Source organism: Lagopus muta, chromosome 5 (assembly GCF_023343835.1).
Source record: "Lagopus muta isolate bLagMut1 chromosome 5, bLagMut1 primary, whole genome shotgun sequence".
NCBI classification, from domain to species: domain Eukaryota; kingdom Metazoa; phylum Chordata; class Aves; order Galliformes; family Phasianidae; genus Lagopus; species Lagopus muta.
Genome location: NC_064437.1, coordinates 23,084,942 through 23,107,473, shown reverse-complemented (window position 1 = coordinate 23,107,473; position 22,532 = coordinate 23,084,942). Strand labels below are relative to the sequence as shown.

The following is a 22,532-nucleotide window of genomic DNA, read 5'->3' as shown; positions in this document are numbered from 1 at the left end:
CAACAAGATGGGGAGCCCTCAGTTACAGTCTCTGCACCGTGCCAGCACTGCCATCTGCAGGCAACAGCTCTGGGCCTGCATTGGCACTGACCGCTCAGGCTGCACGTGTTGCTCTGCACACAGTTAACTGTGGGGTCTTTACCCTCCTGTGCCTCCAGAAGCAAATAAAGCATCCTATAGAACGACAGAAACATCGGTCACGCTGCCAAGGGGGTTTTTCAGAAGCATTTATTTCACTGCTGACACCTGGGCTGCAGCAGGCAACTGCTTGCTGAGCAGCGTCTCCCCCTCAAGTCACAACAATCCAGTTACGGCCATTGTCAGCTCACCTTCCAGTACCCACATCACACACAGATCTACATCACTGGGACAGTCACCCGTTAGTGACACCACTTGCAAAGATTAAAAATGGTAATAATAAAACAATCAACAAAGTAACACTTGGAGACATCATGCAGAAATCAGGAAATTCTAGAGTACAAGACAGATGGGATTTGCTTGGTTGACTGACAGTGCTACTGCTTCCCTGCCAGTCCCACATGGCACCAGGCTGGGCAGGACAACAGCTCCTCAAATCCCTACCCAGTGGCAGAAAACATTCCCATGTCCCAGTTTGGATTTCCAGAACTACACAAGAACACGTGCTTTTAAAAGTTACTGGGGAGACCTGAAGCTTCCTTCAGTGACACTACCTGCTTCCTACCAAGTTACAGAAACAGACACTTAAGTGCAGAGAAGAGTGGGCAGGCCTGAGCTTTAGGGTTTTGTGGTTTGAGGTTGTTCTTTTAAGTTAAAAAAAAAGCTGATGGGTAAAATAGTGCTCCTAGCATAGCTGGAATAAAAGTAAAATCACACTATGCTGAGACTATATAGATTGGCCCGTGAGAAAGAAGCAGCTATATAGTATTGCCCACAGTGAGTTTTTCTTCACCTACAATTTCAGCTTCCCATATGAGGTAGGGAGAGGGTGACTGCAGGGAAAAAAAAAAAGGTAGCATTTCCAAAGGATTCCACTGTTTTTAAGTTATCCTCTTGAATCCTTCATGTAAAGGTGAAGTGTTTTTTAAGGAAACACTCCCTTTTCTTCATAAGAACATTCAGAGTTTTGCTTTTATTTTTTGGTTGTTTTCATGGAGAGGGAGAAAGAAAACAAGCATCCCAGAGATGAAATGCTAGCAGTTGATACACTTTGGAAAGAAAGTACAGTAGAAGGAAATAATGTAGTTTATGTGCAGAGAGAAGGGAAAATAGACATAATGCTGACATAGTTTGCACTGCGCCCGCACCAACAGCACTTGAGTTATACACCCTGTTTTTAATCACATGGAAACATACTGTCACACACAGCTGCCAGGAGAGGAAAAGTAGACACATACAAACCTGTAGTTTAGTTTTGTAGGGATCAATAATACAGAAGCCTTTCACTGCCTCTCCTAGCACTAGACAGAATGTATTTAAGGCATAATTTACCATCTTTTTGTTTCTAAAGCAATTGAAAGTGTGATAAGCCAAGATGTCAGACACAGAAAACTCAACAACAGCTAGTCCAGAGGTGAAAGCTACCACAATATGTACAGAGCAGTATTTTGCCTTCAAACAGGGGAGTCTGATCTTTAAAAAGAAAATATTAACAAAAAACCGCCGATCCAGATCCTAAAAAAAGCAAACATTGCCAACACAAGGAATGTTCATTAGAGTCCAGTTCCCACTAGAGCTACTCAAGAGGAGGACGTAAAAGGTGATGATGCTAAACTGCACTGATTAGCTGTTCCCAAAGCTCCCTGCTCGGAGAGGTGCAGAGCCGCAGGTCAGCCTCAACAGTATCCTAGTGCAAACTGCCTCAGGGGAAAAGCCTGTAGTCACCAAGCCTTTACACTTACAGTTAGGATTCACTAAGAGGTGTAGCACTCAGGTGTCGCCTAACATTTTCAGGACACTTGTATAAAGGTGATGGTCCTGCGTGGATTCTAATGCACATCCCCAGTGAACAGTGTCCTGCACACACACACATCTGCCAGGCTACCAGCTTTCCCTCTTCAGCGTAACCAGGTCACAGCCACCAGAATCTCACATAGACGATCAACATGATAAAAAACACAGCTACGGCCGCAAGTTTGGCGTAAGTGGAACGCATGTTCAGGTACTTTGCATCCTGACGGTACTTCTTGGACAAACTGGACAAGTTGTTGGCCTTGGAATCCAGAGCTGTTGGAGGGAAAGGGCAGAGAAGTTAATCAAGAAGTCATCAACCCAACCAGGTATCACCCAGATGTTACATTAACTGAAGGAGTTTCTCTGGAGCAGCTGGAAGAGCAGCAGTATTGCATGACAGCACGCCTTGTGATCTAGTGCTTGTTCTACCAGGGCCACCCAGCGTGGTGAGACACTCAGAAGTAGCACCAGTATCCATCAGGTGCTTCAGGATGCAACTGACAGAAATGATGCACCTGCTGAGTCCATTGCTTTTCTAAGGAGACCTCGGGATTAGGAAGACTTCCCATCTGATGTGCTCTACCCACGTTACTGACTGAGGGTAAGCATACGCCAAACAGCAGCCACCACGCGTACCTGAAAGTGCCTCTCCTCGCTGCAAGACCTCCTCAATGTTGGCCACCATAATCCTCTGCACATCCTGCAGCTCTGTGTTGATGGAACCCAGGTTCCTCCTCGCCCGGCTGTCGATGTAGAGCTTCTTGGTTTTCTGGATGTAGGTGTCTGGAACAAGAGAGAACCATCAAGAAGGATGCTTACCTCCCTGTGGTGCTTGCTTTGCCAAGCAAAAGGAACTGATCTGTCTCTGCTTCAGCCTATGCTTTCTTCAGCTGAAGCACCCACCACTGCTTGAAGACTTTCCAGTCAACAGTCTGATAGACATCAGCAGTTCTCTGATGTTTCTGGTTAGTTGTGTTCACTGAAACATATACTCAAATAGAGACACAAGAGGGCATAAGATCAGAAACTTTCTGCTTCAAGTTAATATATCTTTCACTGCAAATGAAAACTATTACACAAAAAAAGTACAACACAAAGTGACCCTTGCTTCTGCCCTCCCATCTCAAAAGCTAATTATTCGATTTGAAAATAAGAAAATGTTAAGAACCAGTTCCAAGCATTAATGTAGCTGCAGGGAGAGGCTGCAGACATGGGTTAGAAGCTTTAGGCTTCTCACCCTGCCGCTCCAGGCCAGCACAGAAGGGCCTTAACCTAAAAGCAAGGCAAGAAGGCTGAGAGACTTTGCTGCTGGATATGCACTGCTCCGGGAGAATAATATTCTTCCAGGCTCTACCCACACAGCCCCAGTTCTGTGCCTACATAATGGGCACACCAGTGGAGAGCAGACCACCAGAAAGAGAACAAAAAGACCTCAAGTCAGAGTTGTTCTTCCCTCCCCAGCACACTGCTGGACACTAATGTTCTCACAATTTGCTTCCCACACACTCTCATTCAGGCTGCTGTATCAAAAATGTCTTACTACACTTTATTAGTTCCACACCACCTCCTTCAGATGCAGTGGAGAAAACACTCACTGAACACAGAGCAGCCTGGCTGCCAAAGGAGTGGGAGAAGTGCTAAGACAGCCAGCAGACTGCAAGCAAACATTCCCTGGAAACAAGCCCAAAGACTGAAAGCAAGAAATCTGAGCTAAAGGATATTTATGATTTTCTTACCACGTCTCTATTCATAAATACTCCATGCTAAAAGCACCCATTTTAACAGCACCAAAAAGAGACTGAACTGTCAGTTCCATAGGCCGAGCAGGGGAGCATTTTGTGGCCACAGCCCCTGCAATAAGCTTGCTAACTAGCCTTGCAGAGAGGGACCTCACCAAATTCAATGAAGGAATAGGGCCTGGAGACCGTTGGCACCTTCTTGCCATGCTGCTCATCAAATTCTGATTGCAGGTCTTCCAGATATGCAAAGGCCAGTTTCTTTGGGAACGCAGCTTCGCACAGGACCAGGTAACACACCCCTTTCTCAATGATGTAGCTAGAAGAACATAAAATAGAGAATCAATCAAGCACTTTTGTACCCATCCTATTAGACACTATCCATCATACCTTTCTCCCCCCAAGTAAACAGCTTTCTGAAGCTGAGAACCTAGCTGGCTTTGTAGAACCCTACTGTCACTGACTGTAATTCTTCTGAAAGTTGAACTTGGGAGCAACGATTCATTTTAGCCTGGCTAAAATGCTACCCAAATAATGAGAACAGGACAAATGTACTTCCAGTTTGCTATGTCAGGCCTGGGTATAAACTTTCTGCAAAGTAGTGGCTATTTTTTATTCACCTAAAATAAATTTTCTTGCAGCCTTAGACCCTGTACCAGCTTGAATGACCTCTGAACTTTCACTTCCCTGGGACCACATTTGGGCTGTGAGTATCTCCAGCTTAACAAAAATGCCAGCAACAAATGCTATAATTTTGGGAGTGAAATGAGAGGACAGCTTGCCTCCTTCCCTTCTATCACGCATGCCTTCTGCAGCCTGAAGAAGAGAAGCACTAGAAAGTTTGCCAGCAGAAAGAAGGGAAGATGGAAAGCACAGTCTAAGGATCACACAGCACAGCCACAAACCTGAGGCCTACAGATGGAAGGCACGCACAGGAATTTGGTCTCAATGTGCTAAAGCTCTGACGAAGCACCCAGTGACTGCTGGCTCCCATGTCCTGTTTTGGAAGGCTGAGTGCTGCCTTCCTCCCCAACACTCCCCTATTGCTGGGGCAATGCTTTCTACAAGCTGACCTCAGCATACAGCCGAATAAAAATACTGGTACTGGATGGGCTCTGGTGACATCTTCATCCTATTTGTAATGGATAAGGTAGGCTGTGATGTTAGGAGCCCCCAAATTGGTGCCGAAACAGGAGCTACTGTTGCTCTTTAACCCTGTTTTGTGCAGCTGAACACACAGAGATGTTCTCTTCCTACCACCTCACTCCCTATTGCAGCTAATTCTTATTGTTCACAAAGGTTTAGTGCTGAGCTTGTTTCATTGCGGATAGCAGTGTCTGTGAGCAGAAATAGGGAGGAAACTTCCATTACAACTCAGCTAAAAAGCCTACTGCAATAAAGGATAAGGAAGAATGAGACTTAAGACTATTTATTTTACTTGTTTCACTACAGCTATCTGCTGTTGCATGTTCCATGTGTTCTTCTCCTCATTCAGCCACTACAAAAATAAAGGCAACAGTAATTCTACCAAAACCAAGCTAGTGGAGATGGCAGATAGCTCTGGATATACTTTCAAATATTTCTATTACTCGGGATGGAATTCCAGTTTTACATTTATGTTACCTTCCCTTGACTTTGTGTCTAATAATGCCATTATGTAGCAGTCTAATTAACCTAGAGATTAACAGTGTATTAGGGAGCTGATCTAGTCATAGGGGCACTGTAGTTAATAAGCTTCAACATTTCAATAGCTGCATCCAGCATATAATACAACTTCCTCCCACAGCCTGTGGTTTTTCCAGATACTCAAAAAGGTCTTGACCCTCTGATTTAACCATCCTCAACTCACTTCTGAGTGTCCTTTTCTGCTGCCTCAGTGATCTGTGTGCAAAACCTGCCAGACTGCAAGGAACAGCTGTTCCACTCCAAGCAGAAGCAAAAAATTTCAGCCACTACAGTCCACCCTTTTTTTTTTTTTTTAATACCTTTGTGTGTCCCTCAGCTCAGACTGCACTAGTCTGTAGGTCTAATCCTATCGTATGCCTTGCCTCTGTTCCTTCCTCACCCTCAGAGACCTTCTTGGCAGCTCAGGGTTGTTCTAAGTTATCACTCAGAGCTTGATTTAGCCACTGCCATGACCAGAAGCTTTTTGGAAGGTACTTGAAAGCAGCAAGGTTCTTGTCAGACAAGAAGAGTATTGCCTGAGAGCTCTCAAAGATGAGAGCAAATGAAGGAACATACCCAGCCAGTAAAGCCATGGTCTCTTCTGGCCAGCTGGTCCTGCCTGGAACCCTTCAGCTTTATTTCCCACTTGCTTTCCCCAATATGATATCAAATATGAAGTCAGTATAATCTGTCAGTACCACAGCAAGCAACCACACCTCCTTCTGTCCTGGATTCACGCCATTCTGCAGCCTCAGTCCAAGATCAGAATAGATTTCCAGCACAGCTGGATGCCTCTTTCACACTGGTGCACGCCTCTGAGCTTTTGCACAGCACCTGATCCCACTGCATGCCCAGCAGTGCACACATTGCAGTTTACCACTTCTAACTCTAGATTGCTGCATGCTGAGGGCAGCTAGCAGGCTTCTGTATTTATTTGGGATAAGTTTGAGAGAGAAAAGCTTTATCCTTCTAATTGGTATCAGCAGTAAAGGCCAAGGGTTGTTTTCAACATGACAGGTAAGAGCCACTTAAACCACTGACGAGCCAAAGGTCAACTCACAACTGACAGCAGAGCAAAGTATGGAGGTGCTTCTGTGCCTGCACAGCCATTACTGCAAGTGCTGTACCTGGAACGGTGACACAGCTTTTGGAGCTGCTCTGAAGATTACATTTGATGACAATCAGTCCAGCAGTGTTAGTCTGAGCTTCAGATTTCATCTAGGCAAGACTCTTCTTTGAACTGATCAAGCTAAAAACGTTCACAGTCTTTTTAGCAAGCTCAGCCAGGATCTCCCTCACACCACAAAAAGCTCAGTCCTGGCTTATGCTGCCCTCAGCAGTCAGAGCACTGATTTGGCAGAAAACAAGATGGACTGTGTTAACTAACAGCATTGTTTAAAATAGTACTGATGACCATCTCTGATTCCCCTATTTCCTCCCTACCTATACCGTTATCAGAGGAGAATTTTGGATCTGGAAGCATTCTTCATTTCATGAAGGTCCTGCTTTGTATCCTATGATAAAAGCAGCAACACAAGAGTGCTTTGCAGTAGCAGCTGTCAGCAGCCTGTGGAACTTGACCAGAGACTGAATACAGAAAGATAGATACTTCCATCCCTGCTTATTAGCCAGCCACATAATCTGGGTGTTTCTTTGAGACATCCATCAAAACATGAGCTTGCCTAAATCCTCCTGGCTTCGGTTCCCTGGGCACTGCAACTGAAGCAGTCTTCCCAGACATTGCTCTGCTTGCATCATGGAAGCAGTGTGACAAGGGAGTTTACCAGGATTTCTAAAGACTCGTCCCCAGGGCTTCACAGTCACAGATACACCTATGCAGTGCCACTGGAACATCTAGAAACAAACTCTTTGAACTCTAGAAAATTTTAACTTCTATAAAGAAGATTTAGAACAGTACTCTCCTGTTAGCTCTGGAACATTGCCTAAGCTCTAGAAGAGATAAGAGCCAGACTGCTTGAATCACTGACACTGTAACTCCATAACAAAGGCAACCAGAAATCAGCCGGCAAAAAAACCCTGCTGCTGGCAGCACAGCAAAGCTTTGCACATCTCTGTTCTGTCAATACCATACGGCACTCAGTCTCACAGAGATTTGCTTCTCTAACATAAATATTTCTGCTGGTAACATAATTCTGATTCTTGACAAGAACTTAGCTTTCTTTAAAAACTTAAGTTAACTTTATTTTAGCAATTATTCTGCTAGGTTGTTACATAACAAAAAAGCATTTCCTCTTCTCCTGCCTTTGGTAAGCTATCAATTCTTCTACCTGTTACTTTCTTTCTAGGCCCCCCGGCTGCTGGTTAGGTGGTAACGGTGCCAGACCCACATTCTCTGTAGGCTTTCGTTATCCAAATGCACTTAATAGCAGGCAGAAAAGTCAAGAGAGATCATAAGCTAAGTTTGCAAACGCTTCAATAGATTAATTAAATGCAGCAACACATTTATTGATAAGATCAAAGATGTGAAAAAAATGCATGCTAACTATTAGAAAAACTAAATATATCACAGACTATATGCTTGAGCATATGGATGAATAAAAGGGTACACTCTCACGGGACACAGGGAAAGGAGAACCTCGTTCAGAAGAAGTTCACAATGGAACTGCTAACCTGCTTTTACCAACGACATCTGTTTTTGGAAATGATAAAGGGTATAAAGAACCCAGAGAAGACAAAAAGGGATATTAAAGTGTACAATCTACACTGTCTTGAGTAAAGGCACAGCTAAGCAGCCAGCTGAAATGCCAGAAGGCAGTACCATGATGTAATACCTCACATGTTCTCCCTTAGCACATCTATTACCCCACCAGCAGTTGGCAGCTGCACAATTCACCCTCCCTAGGAGGGCTCAGTTTCCCAAGAGGACCCAGAACCACCTTCCTTTGACCCCAGAGACAGCAAATGCTAACCGTGCCACCGTACCCAGGGCCACTTACTGGAAAGCCATGGCTCCTGCCTCCAGAGTGCACCTCGTAGGGGACTGCTCGTTCAGCTTACGGAACAGCTGCTTTGCCTGGCTCTGGTACTGCTGCAGGTCGCGGCCGGACTGCGGGAAGAGGACAGGCCGTTGGCAGCTGCCGTTACCCGGAAAACACCCCCCACCCGCGTCCCAACGGCTCGATGAAGTGCTGGTCGTGGGGGTCGGCGGGGCTCGGCCGGAGCCTAAGAAGAGCGAGATCGATTGGACCGGGCCGGGCCTAGCTGGCCCAGACCGAGCCTGGCTAGGCTGAGACCCCAACATACCTGCTCATCTTCCTGCATGGAGGCGGCGAGCGGCAGCCCGTCCGCCACGCGGGCGATCATAGTAAGCAGCACCATCCTCGCCTCTGCTCACTGCCCTACCGCCACCTCCTCCTCCCCCCTCAGCCACCACTGAGCTGGCCGGAAACTGCCACTACAACATCCGGTCCGCCACCAACAGCCGCCCGGCAATTTCCGGCCGCGCCACAGGAAACGACCCGGCGACAGCGCGGCCCTCATCTGAGCGAGCTGTGGGCGGTGCCTGCATAAAGCCCGCCCCCACGAACACGCCCGTCCTATTTAGCCACGCCCAGACTCCTTACCACTCCCTTCCTAGACCTGCCCACTTTCACGTGACCACACCCCCCCGCCGGGGCGGGGCGGTGGCGGCACAGCCAGCGGCGGCGGCCCGGTGGGCGCACGCCAGGCCGGCAGCCATGGCGGCGGCGGCGGAGCGGGGCCGCCTCAGCTTCCCGGGCGGTGCCGGGGCCTTGGGGCGGCCCGTGCCTATGAACCTCTTCGCCACCTGGGAAATCGACGGTTCCAGCCCCAGCTGCGTGCCCAGGTAACGGCAGCGGACGCGCTCCCGCCTCTCCCCTTCCCCTCGGCGGGCAGCCGGCGGGGCCTGGTGGCTTGGCGGTACCCCGCGTGTCGGAGCCCCTGCCCGGCCGCCCCCTCGGCCCCGCTTCTCCTCAGCTTCGGCTCCTCTGCCCCGCTCCGGGGGTCCCTCCGTCTCGCAGCCCCCCGTTACCGTGGCGCCCCCCGCCATTGTTGGAGCGCACTGCCCCTCGGGGCCGTCCGGTCGGCGGGGGCTCGGCGCCGGGCGGACCCCTTCCCAGCCTGCGAGCGGGCGCACGCTTAGGGCGGGGGTGTGCCGGAGATCCCAGCGCTTGTATGCTTTGATTTTAATGTCTTTTACTTCTTGGGGGCGCGGCGAGAGTGAGTGAGCGGGGAACGGAGTCATCGGGCTGAGCTCGCAGGCGTGCGGAGCTCTGCGGATACCCCGGAGCCTCCATCTATCTCCTGTGCCACAGGGCGGTCGGACCCGTGTCCCTCCATCTCCTCTGCCGATGGGCACAATCGCTGTGTTGCGGGCAGGCAGCCGTCCGCTGGGGCTGTTCTGCGCTCTGAGCTCGTGTATTGTGGACAAGGTGATAGCACGGGGCAGAAAGGCTGAGTTCTGCAGCTGCGGGTGGTTTGGGTGAGGATAGCCCGATTGTGCTGGCAGCGCGAGGTGTGTCATGCAGCAACTTTCTCTGCTCAGCTGTCCTGCTCTGCAGCAGGAGGTTTCCGAAGGGCACTGCCACCAGGAGGGCACGTACCTCTTTCTGATGAGTCCCTGTGCTGCCACACGGAATGAGATAGAGGTAGGTCAGAGCACTTTTTCATTTTGTGCTGGGTTCCAGTGCCATTTGTACAACCCTGGTGCTGTGCAGAGGACATGCAGCACTCTTGCAGTGCTGCTTTGAACATTGTTCTCTCCTTTGCGCCCATGGCTCCAGGAAGGCAGTAGGGCTTCCATCTCACCCAACTCCTAGTGGCAGCTGTTAAAATTAAAAAACACAAATGTCCGTTGCTGTCAAGGACTTTTAGTTCTGCATTACCATTTATGCTGATACTTGCAGATACGAAAACTAGCTCACGACATAGGTTGCTTGTTTGCAGATCTGTGGATGACCAGGAACTGCAGCATAAGGATGCTGGCGCTGCTTGGATGCGTGGTGGAATGTTGGAGGGTCAGAGTGGCACCTGAGGCAGGCAGCTGGCTGGGGTCTGGGTGTTGTGAGGAGCAGTGTGGGTACTGGTGCATAAGGGGCAGAGCTGGGGCTCAAAGTGGAAGCGTTGAAGGCACTGTGGCAAACTGTGAAGCAGGAGCTGGTGGAAGTGCTTGGATTGCATGCTCTGGATCTGTGATGGGAGGACTGGGGCACCTGTATTCCATCTAGGAACACAGCTTTTGTGTGAGAGGTCCCAAGTAGGTGGGTCCTTCTGGCTTCAACCCTGGTATTGTCTTTGCCAGCTGCTGCTGTTTGCCCATCCTGCCCAGCTGGTTGCGAGCTCCATACAGGCTGGACTGTACGAGTGCTGTGTCAGGGATGCAACGTGTGGTGGGACTGCAACTGTCACTGCAATTGCCAAGTGTGTTGTTGCTCTGAAATGAAGTCAGAAGCACCAAGGCTGTGGCCCCGCAGTAGTGTTGGTCTGATGGCAGGGAAGGAGTGTGTTGTGTTGCTTGTGCCAGGCAAACAGTAAGGTCTGTAGCAGCAGCTGGAGTGCTGAACCAACATTCTGTTGTTTTTCACCATTAAACATTATGTCCTGTGGTGCTACTTCAGGTCTGTGCTTTGTATTTCATTATAGGTTTTGTATGAATCACTGTGGTGGAGAAGGCAGGAGTTTGAAAACCTTACGTTATATTTTAAGCTCATAGTATAGCAATTTTTCTGTGGCACAAAGGCACTCAATGTTTTTGTGTTAAAATGAGAAATACTGAGATGAAAACTGTTTTGTGGGGGAAACAGTATTAAAGATAAGCTTGTTGTCCTAGCAGATATCTGCTGGAATGTGGAAAGAGGATGTGGAGGAGAGTGGGTCAAGTAATGTGGAACTGCCTTAGTCTCTTCTGAGATTTCCACCCGTGACAAGTTCCCCTCCATGTTTCTGTTGGCAGGATAGCCTGTGTAGCTCAGAAGAGATTGGAGTTGGACAGAGGATTCATGACAGAGGAGTGTGTGTTTGGTGAGGGAGCACTGTTTCCTTCCCCTCTTGTGGAAATAAATCTGACCCCATTTCCCAACGCTTTCTCCTGTAGTGAGCTGAGCAGCAGGAGGGCTGGCTGGAGGCACTGCAGGCTGTGCTTCGAGTAGCTGGCATTACTCAGGTGTACCCTGCACTCCCCAGGCAATGGCTGCAAGCTGTGCTGCAAGAGGAAGACCTCCAAGCACTGCTCTTCATTGACCAGCCTCAATGGCAGATTGGCTGAGAGTCCGTCCTCTTGGCCTGGACAGGCTCAGTGAGATCTGGAAGGCTCTGGTGCCTCTGTAGCTTCCCTCTCTGACCGGGCTGTGTCTAAACTTAAGGAAGAGTAACAGTGAAGACTCACAGTGCTGTTCTGCAGCCATGTGTTTTGAGTGAAACACAAATGTAGGTGATGCGTTGTGCTTGTGCTGGTCTCTCTTTCTCTCCTGCCATTTGCAGCAATGGTTTCTGACATCTTTCTTAAGTACCTATAGCTCCTGGGCTTTTTTACAGGATTGCTTCAGAAATGCAAGTTCTTTCTTTTATTCATCCCACCAATGTAACTCAAGCTGTCTCATTTGGATGTAACTGCTATGTTCTAGAAAGGAGAGATGCCTACCTTATTCTCCCATTTCTTTCTTCTGTGCATTGAAATATTTTTCCTCCTGGAAGGTTACATTGCACAAAGTTTCCTCAATACCTGAAAAAGCAAGAGTAGTGTTCTACAGGGAGAATCAAACCTCACTGCTCAGTTTCCTCACACATAGAATTAGTCAGTGTTATTGTGTTCTGTTTTTCTTTTTCCTTTTTGCTCCCAGATGTTGTTGATGAAGCTGTGGGTGTGAATGGCAGAGCCACTACTGTTTCGAGGGAGCTTCAGGAGGCTGTTTGAGGAAGAGACAGATCTAGGGGAGGTCTTTGTTCACAGGGGCTCTTCTGGAACAAGCGACAGTGAAGCTCAGAGCTTGCCCTGGGATGGGGTTTGTTAGAAGCTGCTGCCTTAACTGCCACATGGTTAGAAAAGTTCAGGTTTGAGGTGTGAAGTGCAGTGATGCTGAACTGTGTGTGGAGCAGCAGTGACCTGACTTGGAGATATGAAGGAAACCCGTGGAACATACGTGGAGAGAGATTGTGTGGTTTGGGCACTGCCCGAGTTTCACATGCTACCTTGCCTCTGTGGGTGAGGAAACATGAGAGAGTCTGTGTGCTGCACTGGAACAGGGGGCTGCTTTTGCAGAGACATCAGTGCTCCGTGCTGCGGGGTGGCCTTGAAGCACATGGACATCCCTGGGCAATGGAAACCGCTTGCAGTGAGGCTGTGGGTTCACAGCAGCCGAGCAGATCCGAACAGTTTGCTCATGCCCCAGGCTCTGTGCTGCTCTTGCAGTGCCAGCTCCATCTCCCACTGCTCTGTTCTGCGGTCAGCTGCAGAGGGTGAGTGAGTTGCTGGGATCGACAGAGGAGTCTCAGAGCACATCAGGGTATCAGCATGATATGTGAGCAGTCCCACGACCTGCGTGTTGGCATCCTGACGTGGTGCCTGGTCCTTTCTCAGCTGAGCACTGAGATGGCAGTGCTCTGTGGAAAGCCTCTGGCTGATTGCTCTCTACAGGTGCCCTCAGAAGGGGGAGCAATGCCTTTGGGTTCAAAGAATGCTTCCCACTGCTGGAAATGGGAACTTGCTTGGCCAGTGAGTCCCTGCTTTCTAACCTGGCTCGAGCAGTGGCAAGAGCAGGCTGTGCACAACTTGATACTGTAATGATTGTGGCTGAGTGATGCTACGTAAATGAGCAAGTAAAACCGCTGATTAATTCAGGTAGGAAGAGGCATTTTAAGCATATCAACCTTCTGATCCATTGGTTCACTGACGTCTAGAAAGAACTCTTGTTTGTTAGGGTTGCTGCTGGCACGGTCCTTGGGAGCTGACTGCAGATTCTTGGTACGTTTGGAACCAGGAAAATGTCTAATTACTCAGATGACTAGGTACATCTCAGAAGTGGTTATTTGGAACCTTTGTTTTGATTTTGTTTGAGTAACACTGAATGCCTAACATTTTACCACTGGAGGAAATTGAATACAGATGAGAATGAGGCAGGCTTTAAAAAAAAATTGCTGGCTAAGGCAATGTTAAACATTTGAGATGCTTGAGGAAAGGCATGCAAACCTGAGCGATGGAGGTGAAGTGTGTGGGTAAATTACAGTGGCCAAACCCCTGACTCTTGGTGTCAGTAGGTCCTGTCTCTCCCCTGCTTTGGGTTTAGCCATCGTGGAAGAGGAGAGGCCCAAAACGGCGTTGAGCAAGATGAAGTGTTCCCTTTGTGCTCCCAATGCAATCAGGACAGCCAGAGAGCAGTGGAGCTGCTGGTACTGTGCCTCTCGTCAGTCCTGAGCATTCCATGGTTGCTGTGGCAAATGTGAGGCTGTATCAAATTAGCTATGAAATGATTTGCATAATAGATTAATCAACCGGCAACAAAACATCCCTCTTTTCTGCCAACGAAAAGAAAAGCTTCAACAGAGCTGTTACAAGAGGCCATTATGTTCCTTGCAACCCTTAATCTTTCTTTTTCCAGGAGCACTCCATGTTTTGGCCTTATGCAGGAAGCTGGCCTGCACACTGCCTTTATTTGCGTCACATCTTGGCAGCTTTTTCTAATTCTTCTGGGCCAAATTTTGCCACCATTACGGTGACCTTCTAGGGAGGGTATTTCCTATGGAATTGGTGGCTGGCTGCCAAAAAGCTCCATATTGCCAGGTCCTCCACTAGTCTTCGCCTTTCCATTGCCTTACTAAAGAGAGAGAAATTCCTCCGGGCCACTTACGACCTCCAGAACGTCTCCATTTCCATGGGAAGTTGGGGAGTGGGGCCCTCAGAGAGCATCCAACTGTGAGCAGGCAGGAGCATATGGCTGGGTTTTACTTTATTTCTCCCTCCTGTAAGCCAGCAATATTGTATGGTCATCCTGTGGCTCCAGACACGGATGTCCATGTTCAGCCTTGTTTGGTCACAGAATGCCACCTCTCAAACACTGCTGTGGGAGCTGGAGTCCAAACAGATCCCAGTGTGCAGATGATAAGAGGCTTAACTGGCTAATTGAATGTGATAGCGTGAAGCTTCTCTCATGGTGAGGTTTAATTGGATTATAGTACTGCACAGTGATGTGGTGGCTTGCAGGGCATGCAGCCAGCTTCACAAGGAGAGAGTGGATCCTCGCTAATCACTCATTTGTTTAAAACAATGAATTGCCTGGAGTGCTCTCCAATGGGCATGCAGGAGCCAGCAGCCCTGGAGAGAGGATTCTTCTGAAATTAGGCTGGTGGTTGCCTACTGTACGTGCAGACCCTCTGATTGGGTCAGTGCAGCTGTAGCAGAGGGTCTGCAAAGCTGCCTCATGACTCTGAGTTGGAGGAAAGGAGGAGGATGAGTGCTCTGTGAGCTTGGATAAGCAGGTGTGCATGCTACCTGCTTGTGTGCTGCAGTCTGGAAGCCTTTAAAAGAACATTTCAGCCTTTTCTGGTTGGCTTTGTGTGGCTGTGACGCTTGTCCCAAGCTGTGCCTCCCTTCTGGGGTGGCTCACTTAATCTCTCACCGCATAGCTGCCACTCCACTCTGCGGACTGGTCTTGCTTCACATGCAGCTCCAGTGCTTGGGGGCAGCTGCTTGGAGGCTGAGCATCTCTTGGAAGCTACTGGCTGAACTGCAGGGTGGTTGTTCTTGGACGTTTTAGTGCTGAAAGCAGAGTGTTTGGTTTGCTGCTATTTCAAAAGAGTTTGAAATCTGCATAGCTGCTCAGATCTTGGTTCAGAAGGGTTGTCAAGAAAAATAGCATTTGTTCTCCTGTAAGCAGGCAGATTAGCATACAAAATCAGCTTTGATGTTGTGGCAGTGTGCTCCTCATCCACAGCCTCCGTGCTGTTTCGGAGAGCTGTTTGGCTTTCAGTGTGCTGGGAAATGCCCCCAGGGACAGCATGTGCCATTTGGGCAGGGGGCAGCACCAGGACGCTGAGAGCTTTCCATCAGCTCACCGTGTCTCCTGCAGCAGCGTGGCGGTAGGGCCGGACAGGTGGGTTGGTCACCTGGTGATCCCCACTCTTTTTATTTTTGGACAAAGCTGCCATAGCGTGAGGGCTGGGAGGTTCTCGTGGCTGCTGGGAAGTAAATGCGGTGAGCAGGAGAGAGACTTGAGATTTCTGCAAGGAAACACATGGAGGGCTGCAAATGGAGATACAGGATAACCACAGAGTCCGTTCTGTGGTTCTGGTCTGTGTTTCAGGGGTTTCTTTCAATGCAGGGCTCCCATTAATGGCTGCACAGCGTAGTAGTTTGCACATACACGTGTCTATGTATTTCCCGACAGGCATGAGGCCAGATCTAGATATAGAGCACAGAAAAAGCCCCGTCGAGAGATTCTTAGGAAGCCTTATCTATATATAGTCTATATAAGTCTGTATCCCCTTTCTGCTGAGAGGACAATCTCTGCCCGGGGAGCACAGTTAATGCAGATCCACCCAGCTTCTGAGAACCAGCAGAAGATAGCCATGCAAGGCCTGTGCAAGCCTTCCTCGTGTGCCTGGCTCCTGCACACTCTGAAGGCCCCAACTTCACGGCCAGCTGCTGTGACCGTGATGTTGTGACAAACTGGTGACACGCTTGCTGTGACCAGCGAGCCTCAGAGCACGCAGCAGCCCTGGGTGTGAGGGAACAGCTGCAAGCGCTGGGGCACGTTGCTCGTGCTGTGCCTGCACCTTCGGAACACATCGGTCCTCTGGGTGCTCCACAGTGAGATCAGAGCTTGGCAGTGCCTTGTTGTGGAACGGCTCTTGTGGGGGTTGTGCCAGTGCGATTCCCTGTTGTGCAGCTGCTCGCCAGGCTGTACCATGAAGGAGGCTGCACAGGCGTGCTGCTGCTTCTGGACTGAAAATGCACTTGCGGTGCTCAGCCCATCTGCCTCAGCCTAACACAACAAAAAAGAAAGGCTCGCGGGTAGTGTAGATGAGAAGTGGGAAGGTGCAGCAAAGTGGACAGGTCTGCCATTTGTGCAGCAGTGTGGTCTCATTAGCGTGTGTGGGGGTGCAGTTCCACAGTGAGGATGGCTGAGGATGTTCCCTATACCATGCAGCCAGTCCAGCCAGCGTACCAGCAGGCTGTCTTGGCAGCTTCTGAGGGACAGCTGAAGCGCAGCACAGCCTTCTTTCTGCTGTACAAAGTTTGCTGCCCATGAAGCTTCTTTACACCATGTCCTGGAGCCAAAGAGATGAGACTGATGAGGTTGTACCAGCTGGAGGTTCTGTTGGAGCCATGGCATGTGTTTGGATGCATTTGGTCTGGAATTGTATCGCTCCTTCTCAAAAGAAGAGCTCTGTTTTTGCACTGGAGAGGTTGATTTTCACGTCTTCTGAGGTGCAGTGCTGGCAGTGAAATTCTTAACCCCATTCTGGTGGGAACCTTGGCAAGGTGTGCTCCATCTCTCCTAAGCCCATGGAAGTCGCGGGGCTGTTGGAGGACGTCTCCTGACGGGCTTTACAAATATAGCAAGAGCGTTTGAGGTCGCTCAGTCTTGAGTTTCTTCAGGGAGAGCACGCTTCAGCTGGAGGCCGTGCCGGCACTCAGTTTGACTGCCTCTGGGGGGGCTGTTCTGAAAATGAGTGCCTGTGGCACAGCTCTAATTTCATGATGGTCCTGCAGACTTTTCCAGCTCATCAGATCCATGTGCAGTCTTAATTTTGCCTCGTCACGTGTGCCCTGATTTCACTGCAACCTCACCTGGATGAACCCGGTGGTTCGTAACGGGGACAGGGATGCTGCCGTTCCCAGCACAGCAATCGCAGCCTGTTCTGGGGCTCCCTGCTCTCTTCCTCCTCCACCTGCAACGGGTCAGTGTGTGTGCAAGGCACAGAGCATCAACCAGCGCTCTGCCTGCTTCAGCAAAGCTCCAGAAGCGCTCTGGCAGAAGTGCTCTTTCCCAGCAGGGCGCAGAGCTGTGTGTGCAGGAAGTGTGCAGTGGTTCGGCTGCCATCAGGGCTGCACAGTGGGGCTGGGCTGGTGTTCCCTTCTCTGGGGCTGTGCCCCTCTGTCTCACATGGAGGGAAGCTCCCTGGTGGGAAGAGGGATTTGTGATCAAGGCTGCCGAAGAGGAGATTGTCAGCCAGGCACTTCCGATCTTGAATAATTGACAGTGCAACCAGAGCCACTGGAGATTGTCTGGGAGGTAACTGAATCTTCCACACCGATTCTTATGCAAATTCCAACATGTGCTCCTGGATTCTAATGGGACACGTTCAGATGCAGCTTGCATTGTTCAGAGCTCAGCATCCTTGCACCGGGTCTGTCATTGCTAATGACTTTATAGTAAGAGCGTGACTTGCAGAGCTGCACCTGTAACAGTTTCCCAGTGGTCTTCATACCTATACAATCCTAGTTTCACCGTGGATTTTATGTGAGTGACCTGTGTGTGTTCTGGCAAATGGTTCGTTCGTTGCTGAAGCTTTCCTTTGCCTCAGCAGTCTGCTTCAGTAGTACAGTGAACTCACACATTTCAGTGCTGTTTGCTTTGCTGATACTTGTGGCTCGCTGAAGGTAAATTAAATGCTGTTGAGTTCTGCCCAAACTGAGAATAAAAGTATAAACACAATTAATCTTTAAACTTTACCCAGTAAATCTATAATTGAGTTGATGAGCACATTTAATAAGAATTATTTTGTGTTCCTGGGGGAGATTGGTGTCCTGGCATAGCTTCAAAATCAGGCTTGTTTTTGTTTTTGTTTTTTTTTTCATAGATGTGCCACGTGGTATTGGAATACTTGGCCAAAAGCACATGACCTTAATGTCTTTACAATATAAACGGCCTAGAGATGTTTCCTGCTTGTGTACAAAATATCCAGCCAGTGACTGTGTTCTGTGCTTCTACAAGAAAGGAGAGTAGTTTTATAATAAGCAAAGATTTAGCTCTCAACTTTTTTTGTCCCCATCTGGCATTACTTAAATTGATGTTTTCATCTGCATGACCTCTTGGGGGTGGAGTGAAATTATGAACATAGAAAACGTGGCTGAAAAAGACCTTATTAAGTCCTCTTCAGTCTGCAGGCTGGAATGGCCCCACCAAACTGCATCCCACGGCTGTTCCCCCTGTGCCACGCTCTGTGTTACTGGTTAGATTTTATAGAGGTTTGAGAGTTCTAGTTGTGCAAGGAGTTGCTGGTCCTGCGTGTCGTCCTTCCCAATGTGAATCTTTGCTGAGCCTCAGCAGAGTAAGTACAGCAGGAAGAGCTTCCTTCATAAAAGAATGCTATTGTTAAAGCATCGTTTATCACCAATTTCTTGCACATCTGCCCTGTTCTTCTCCCCAAACCCTTTCTATGCTCCCATCCTCGTGCTGATTTACAGTCCATAGCTTTAAAATCTACAGCTCCATAGCTCTGATTTTCTAGGGGTGGGCATTCTTGCAGCCATCCTCTCAGATGGGCAGTTTCTGCTGTCAAAAAGGATTGTTCCAAAAATGTCCCCTTTAGTGAAAATATATCTGCCTCCTTCCTAGCTCTCAGAAAGATGATATGCTTCTTTCCCTATCGAGTTGCACCCACTGCCTTAAAATGAAGGATTTGCAAGGAAAGCTGAGAACTGCAAGAACTGGATCATATATATTTCATGTTGCCAGTGGCTTGCTAGGGGCTGAACTCCCTTTTATTTGCTCTTCCACCTCTTCCTTAAGCTGTTCCTGAGAGTGTGCCAGAACTTAAGGTGCTCCGATTTCTTTCAGGCTGGCAGGATCTGTATCCTCTCTCTGCCAGGAATCTGCCTTATTTTGCTTCAGTGAGATGAACACTCCAGTAGGCTTTGTCCTTGCTTCACAAATAGACTTTGAGCACCTCCAGACACTCGGATAAGTTCTGCTTATGCTTGGCCCCGCTGAGCCAGTTGCCTGCAGATACCAAAGCTGATCAGAGGATATTTTCCTCCCAACATGTGTCCTTTGGCAGCCTAGGTGAAAATCTGCTCCCTGAGGCAAAACTACAGTGGTTTTTACCTTTGGCCCATGGAGATGTGCTTGAGGGCAAGAAGCCTGCTTAGTTCAAACAAGTGAGTGGAGCTGTGTCAGGAGAGGGCTTTTGGAGGTGGATTTGCTCAGTTTGATGTTTGGTCAGTAAGCTGATGTTTTTCTGACATGGTTGTGCTTAAGAAAAATCTGTGATAACTCTGTGGATAAGCCATGTGTTTGGTGCCTACTATTCAGCTCTTTTTAGTGCCCTGCACAGATGTTGATAGCACAGAGTTCTGATAATGCTTCTGCTTTACATGGGTTTGGATACTTGTGTCTGCTTAGCAGCATTGCCTTCCTGCAGATCAAAGCAGCCTGGTTCTCCCAGTGTTTCTGCTGGTGTGTGGTGCCAGCATTCAGGAGGATCTGTGGATACCAACACCTGCTGCATCCAGGTGCAACAGGCTACGATCCAGAGCAGGGCTATGAGCATGTTTGCCCACACCTCACTTTGTGCCCCAGGCACACGCTGTCTTCTGTGTTCCTGTGGTGCTGACTTCTCTCCTGGCCTCTCAGCATGGCCACAGGCCCTTGCTGTGGTTTCAGGCTGTGAAGGGATTGCGCAGTGCTTGGCTTCCCAGCAGAACCAGTGTGTGCTTTGCTGGGGGATGGTTCACTGGAAAACCCTCTGGGTGAATGCTGGTAAAGCCCTTCATAGGGCTTCTGGCAAGCAGGGAGAAGGTGCCTCTTTGTCTTGTGTACTTTTAAGCAGAGAGTAAATGACTGCTCAGTCAGCAAAGCAAGCAACTGTGCAGGAGTCCTGCTTTGCTTAGCTGTGAGTAGTAGCGTGCAGGGCGCTGAGCATGTGTTTGTACGAGTCTGCTACTTTCTTTTCTTGGAGCAAGCTCTTGATTTAGGACAACCAAAGGATGATTTCAGTGTGCTTTTCTCTGATTGCACTGGGTTGTCATATTTCTCTCTGGTGGTGGCCAGATTTGCTGATGGTTCACATTTGAGCTGGAAAAAATGCCCCTTGTTGGAGTTCTGGTATGTCTGCATACAGTCAAAAATGTTGAGTGGGTTGGGAATAGCTTCCAGCAAAGTTGTATCGCTTCCTTGGAGCTCTTTTGTTCAATAGAAATTCCTTTCTTTTTCTCTGCCCCCTTCCCGTCCCCCTGACAGCCCACCTCCTTTCTACAAGGACACACTGAGGTGTAATTCACAATCGTCTGACTGAAGTGAAATATGCACAGCTGCAAACGTTTGTTTAATGATACTTCATGGTGAAGGCATCTCTCAGAACTGCTCCTGTTCCAGGAGTCGAGCAATCAGTGTGGTAGCAAAGAGGATTTTGTTGAAAACGCTTGGCTTGGATTTTTATGAAGCTCTGAGAACTTTTTGACTACTTGTGAGTTCAGAGTGCAGAGAGGAAATATCTGGAGCAGGGAAGAGTCTAAGTGAGGAGAGATGTTAACTGTGTCCCTGACACCAGGGTACGTGGTGGAGTTTTCCTTAGCTCTTCCAGTGTTGTATATAAAAGCTGGGGTACAATAAAGGACACCGCAGATACTGGGTTTATTGATGTTAGAAGGATCAGGAATATTCGGTCTCATGTGCCACAGCTCTCTGGTGCACTGATCAGAGACCTGTTCAGGTAACATCCCCTGCCTTCCCCACTGAATGGAAGGACTTTACAGCTCCTTTTCCAATTTGGAGGCATCAAAAGAGATGCATTTGTGATTTGGTAGCCCTCACAATGCATAACAAAGCCCAGCACCTGGAGGCTGCAGGCACAGTGTGTTTTGTTGTAGGTGATGTGCCCTTGTGCTGCTGGGATTTCGGAGGGTGACCGAATCGCAGCAACACAGAGGCAGCATGTGTTTGTAGGTAAGATGAAATAGGTTTATTGCCATTGTTTGTTGTTATCCGGGACATCACGGAAAGCCTGTTCTGATTTAAAGGCAAAATTTGGTGCAGCGTAGTGTGAACAATTCTCCAGTCTCAGGAAACTTCAGCAGTCCATCCCGTCTCCCCAGTGCATGTCTCGTAGACAGGGCAGCAGTGAACTCAGGCTCTGTCTTTAGCTTTTAAAACACCTGCAGTGCAGCAGCAAATCCACACTGGCTCTCTGGCAGCCCAGAGTCCTTGCCAGAGCCCCCCAAACCCTTTTCTTGTTCTGATAGGGAAATATGATTTCTTCAGACACGTGATTTGACTCCCTTAGTGCCAGCTGTCATGCCAAACCCTGCTCTGGGGGACTTCTTGCAAACTGTGTGCAGAAACTTTAGCTGGGAGGCATTATTCCACTGTTTGTAAGACGTGGAAAGGTAGCAGTAGGCCTTCCCGTTGTGGCTGCAGTGTAAATACACAGGCTTCAGAGGGAAGGAGCATGAGGGATATCATGTTTTTATTGCCTTGTAATGGATAAGCACAGAGAAGCTGATTTAATGTTTTACTGGTACCTTAACAGAGAACTTTTTGCATTATCCTTTTAAATCTCAGCTCAATATGCCAGATGGGGGATGTGTAACAGCTCTGGGAAATGTGGTGTTAGTAGGTCATTTTCCTGCATGTCTATTGGAGGCTATTGGTGGGAGTCTCAGTGGTCAGAAACACATAATGTACAAAAATACATGTCCTGTGTGACTAGCCATAGCTCCCAGTGCAAAGTTTGATATGTGTGGTGAAAATCAGAAGTTGATGCAAACCTGTGAGCCAATAAAAATAAGGATACGTCCCATCCCGATGGTTGTCATGGCACCTGACAGCTGGTCTCTGTCCTGTCCCTGCTGATGGCTCTGAACATTTTCTGTGACAGAAGCAATCTTGCTCAGCTTTCAGGATGCTCCTCCGCTCATCCACAAGCAGTGATGCTGATACCCATTCTTTGTTCTCAGTATCACAGGTACAGCCTTAGCTGGCTGCACAAGGCAAAGGCATAAGAAGAGAACACTGTCAAGGCACTGAGTCTGGTCTGGCTCTGGGCTTTGGGCTCAGTGAGTGTTCCTGTGTGGCGCTCCTCCTCACAGATGCAGTGGCTCTATTGTGATGTTGGCCAGGCTCTGAGTTCAGCTCCCCAGCAGTGAGCACATTACTGCCTGCTGAGAGAGGGCTGCTCGCATCCGCCTCATTGCCCTCCACATGGCCATGCCACGCGTGGTTCTGCAGGGCAGGCCAGCATCCCTCCCAGTGTGTTGCGTTCCTCACTCACACATCGCTCTGG

At 48.8% G+C, this 22,532-nt stretch overlaps 2 protein-coding genes across 12 annotated transcripts in view; one reads left to right on the top strand and one right to left on the bottom strand.

Annotated features, from left to right (window-relative positions):
- Window positions 1–213: 213 nt before the first annotated feature.
- On the bottom strand, window positions 214–8,807 carry SEC22B (SEC22 homolog B, vesicle trafficking protein). Its single transcript, XM_048946216.1, has 5 exons — window positions 8,598–8,807; window positions 8,291–8,400; window positions 3,827–3,987; window positions 2,569–2,715; window positions 214–2,205 (listed from the first exon to the last, which is right to left on the bottom strand). Exons 1-5 carry the CDS (start codon window positions 8,670–8,672, stop codon window positions 2,051–2,053), a joined length of 648 nt encoding a protein of 215 aa, XP_048802173.1. The 5' UTR covers window positions 8,673–8,807; the 3' UTR covers window positions 214–2,050.
- A 183-nt stretch (window positions 8,808–8,990) lies between these two features.
- Window positions 8,991–22,532, top strand: part of PACS2 (phosphofurin acidic cluster sorting protein 2) — a 67,050-nt gene continuing 53,508 nt past the window's right edge. For all 11 annotated transcript variants that reach the window (XM_048944904.1, XM_048944898.1, XM_048944897.1 and 8 more), the window contains exon 1: window positions 8,991–9,159. In XM_048944904.1, the coding sequence (XP_048800861.1) occupies window positions 9,032–9,159 (128 nt within the window). In that variant the 5' untranslated portion in view covers window positions 8,991–9,031. The remainder of the gene's footprint in view (window positions 9,160–22,532) is intronic.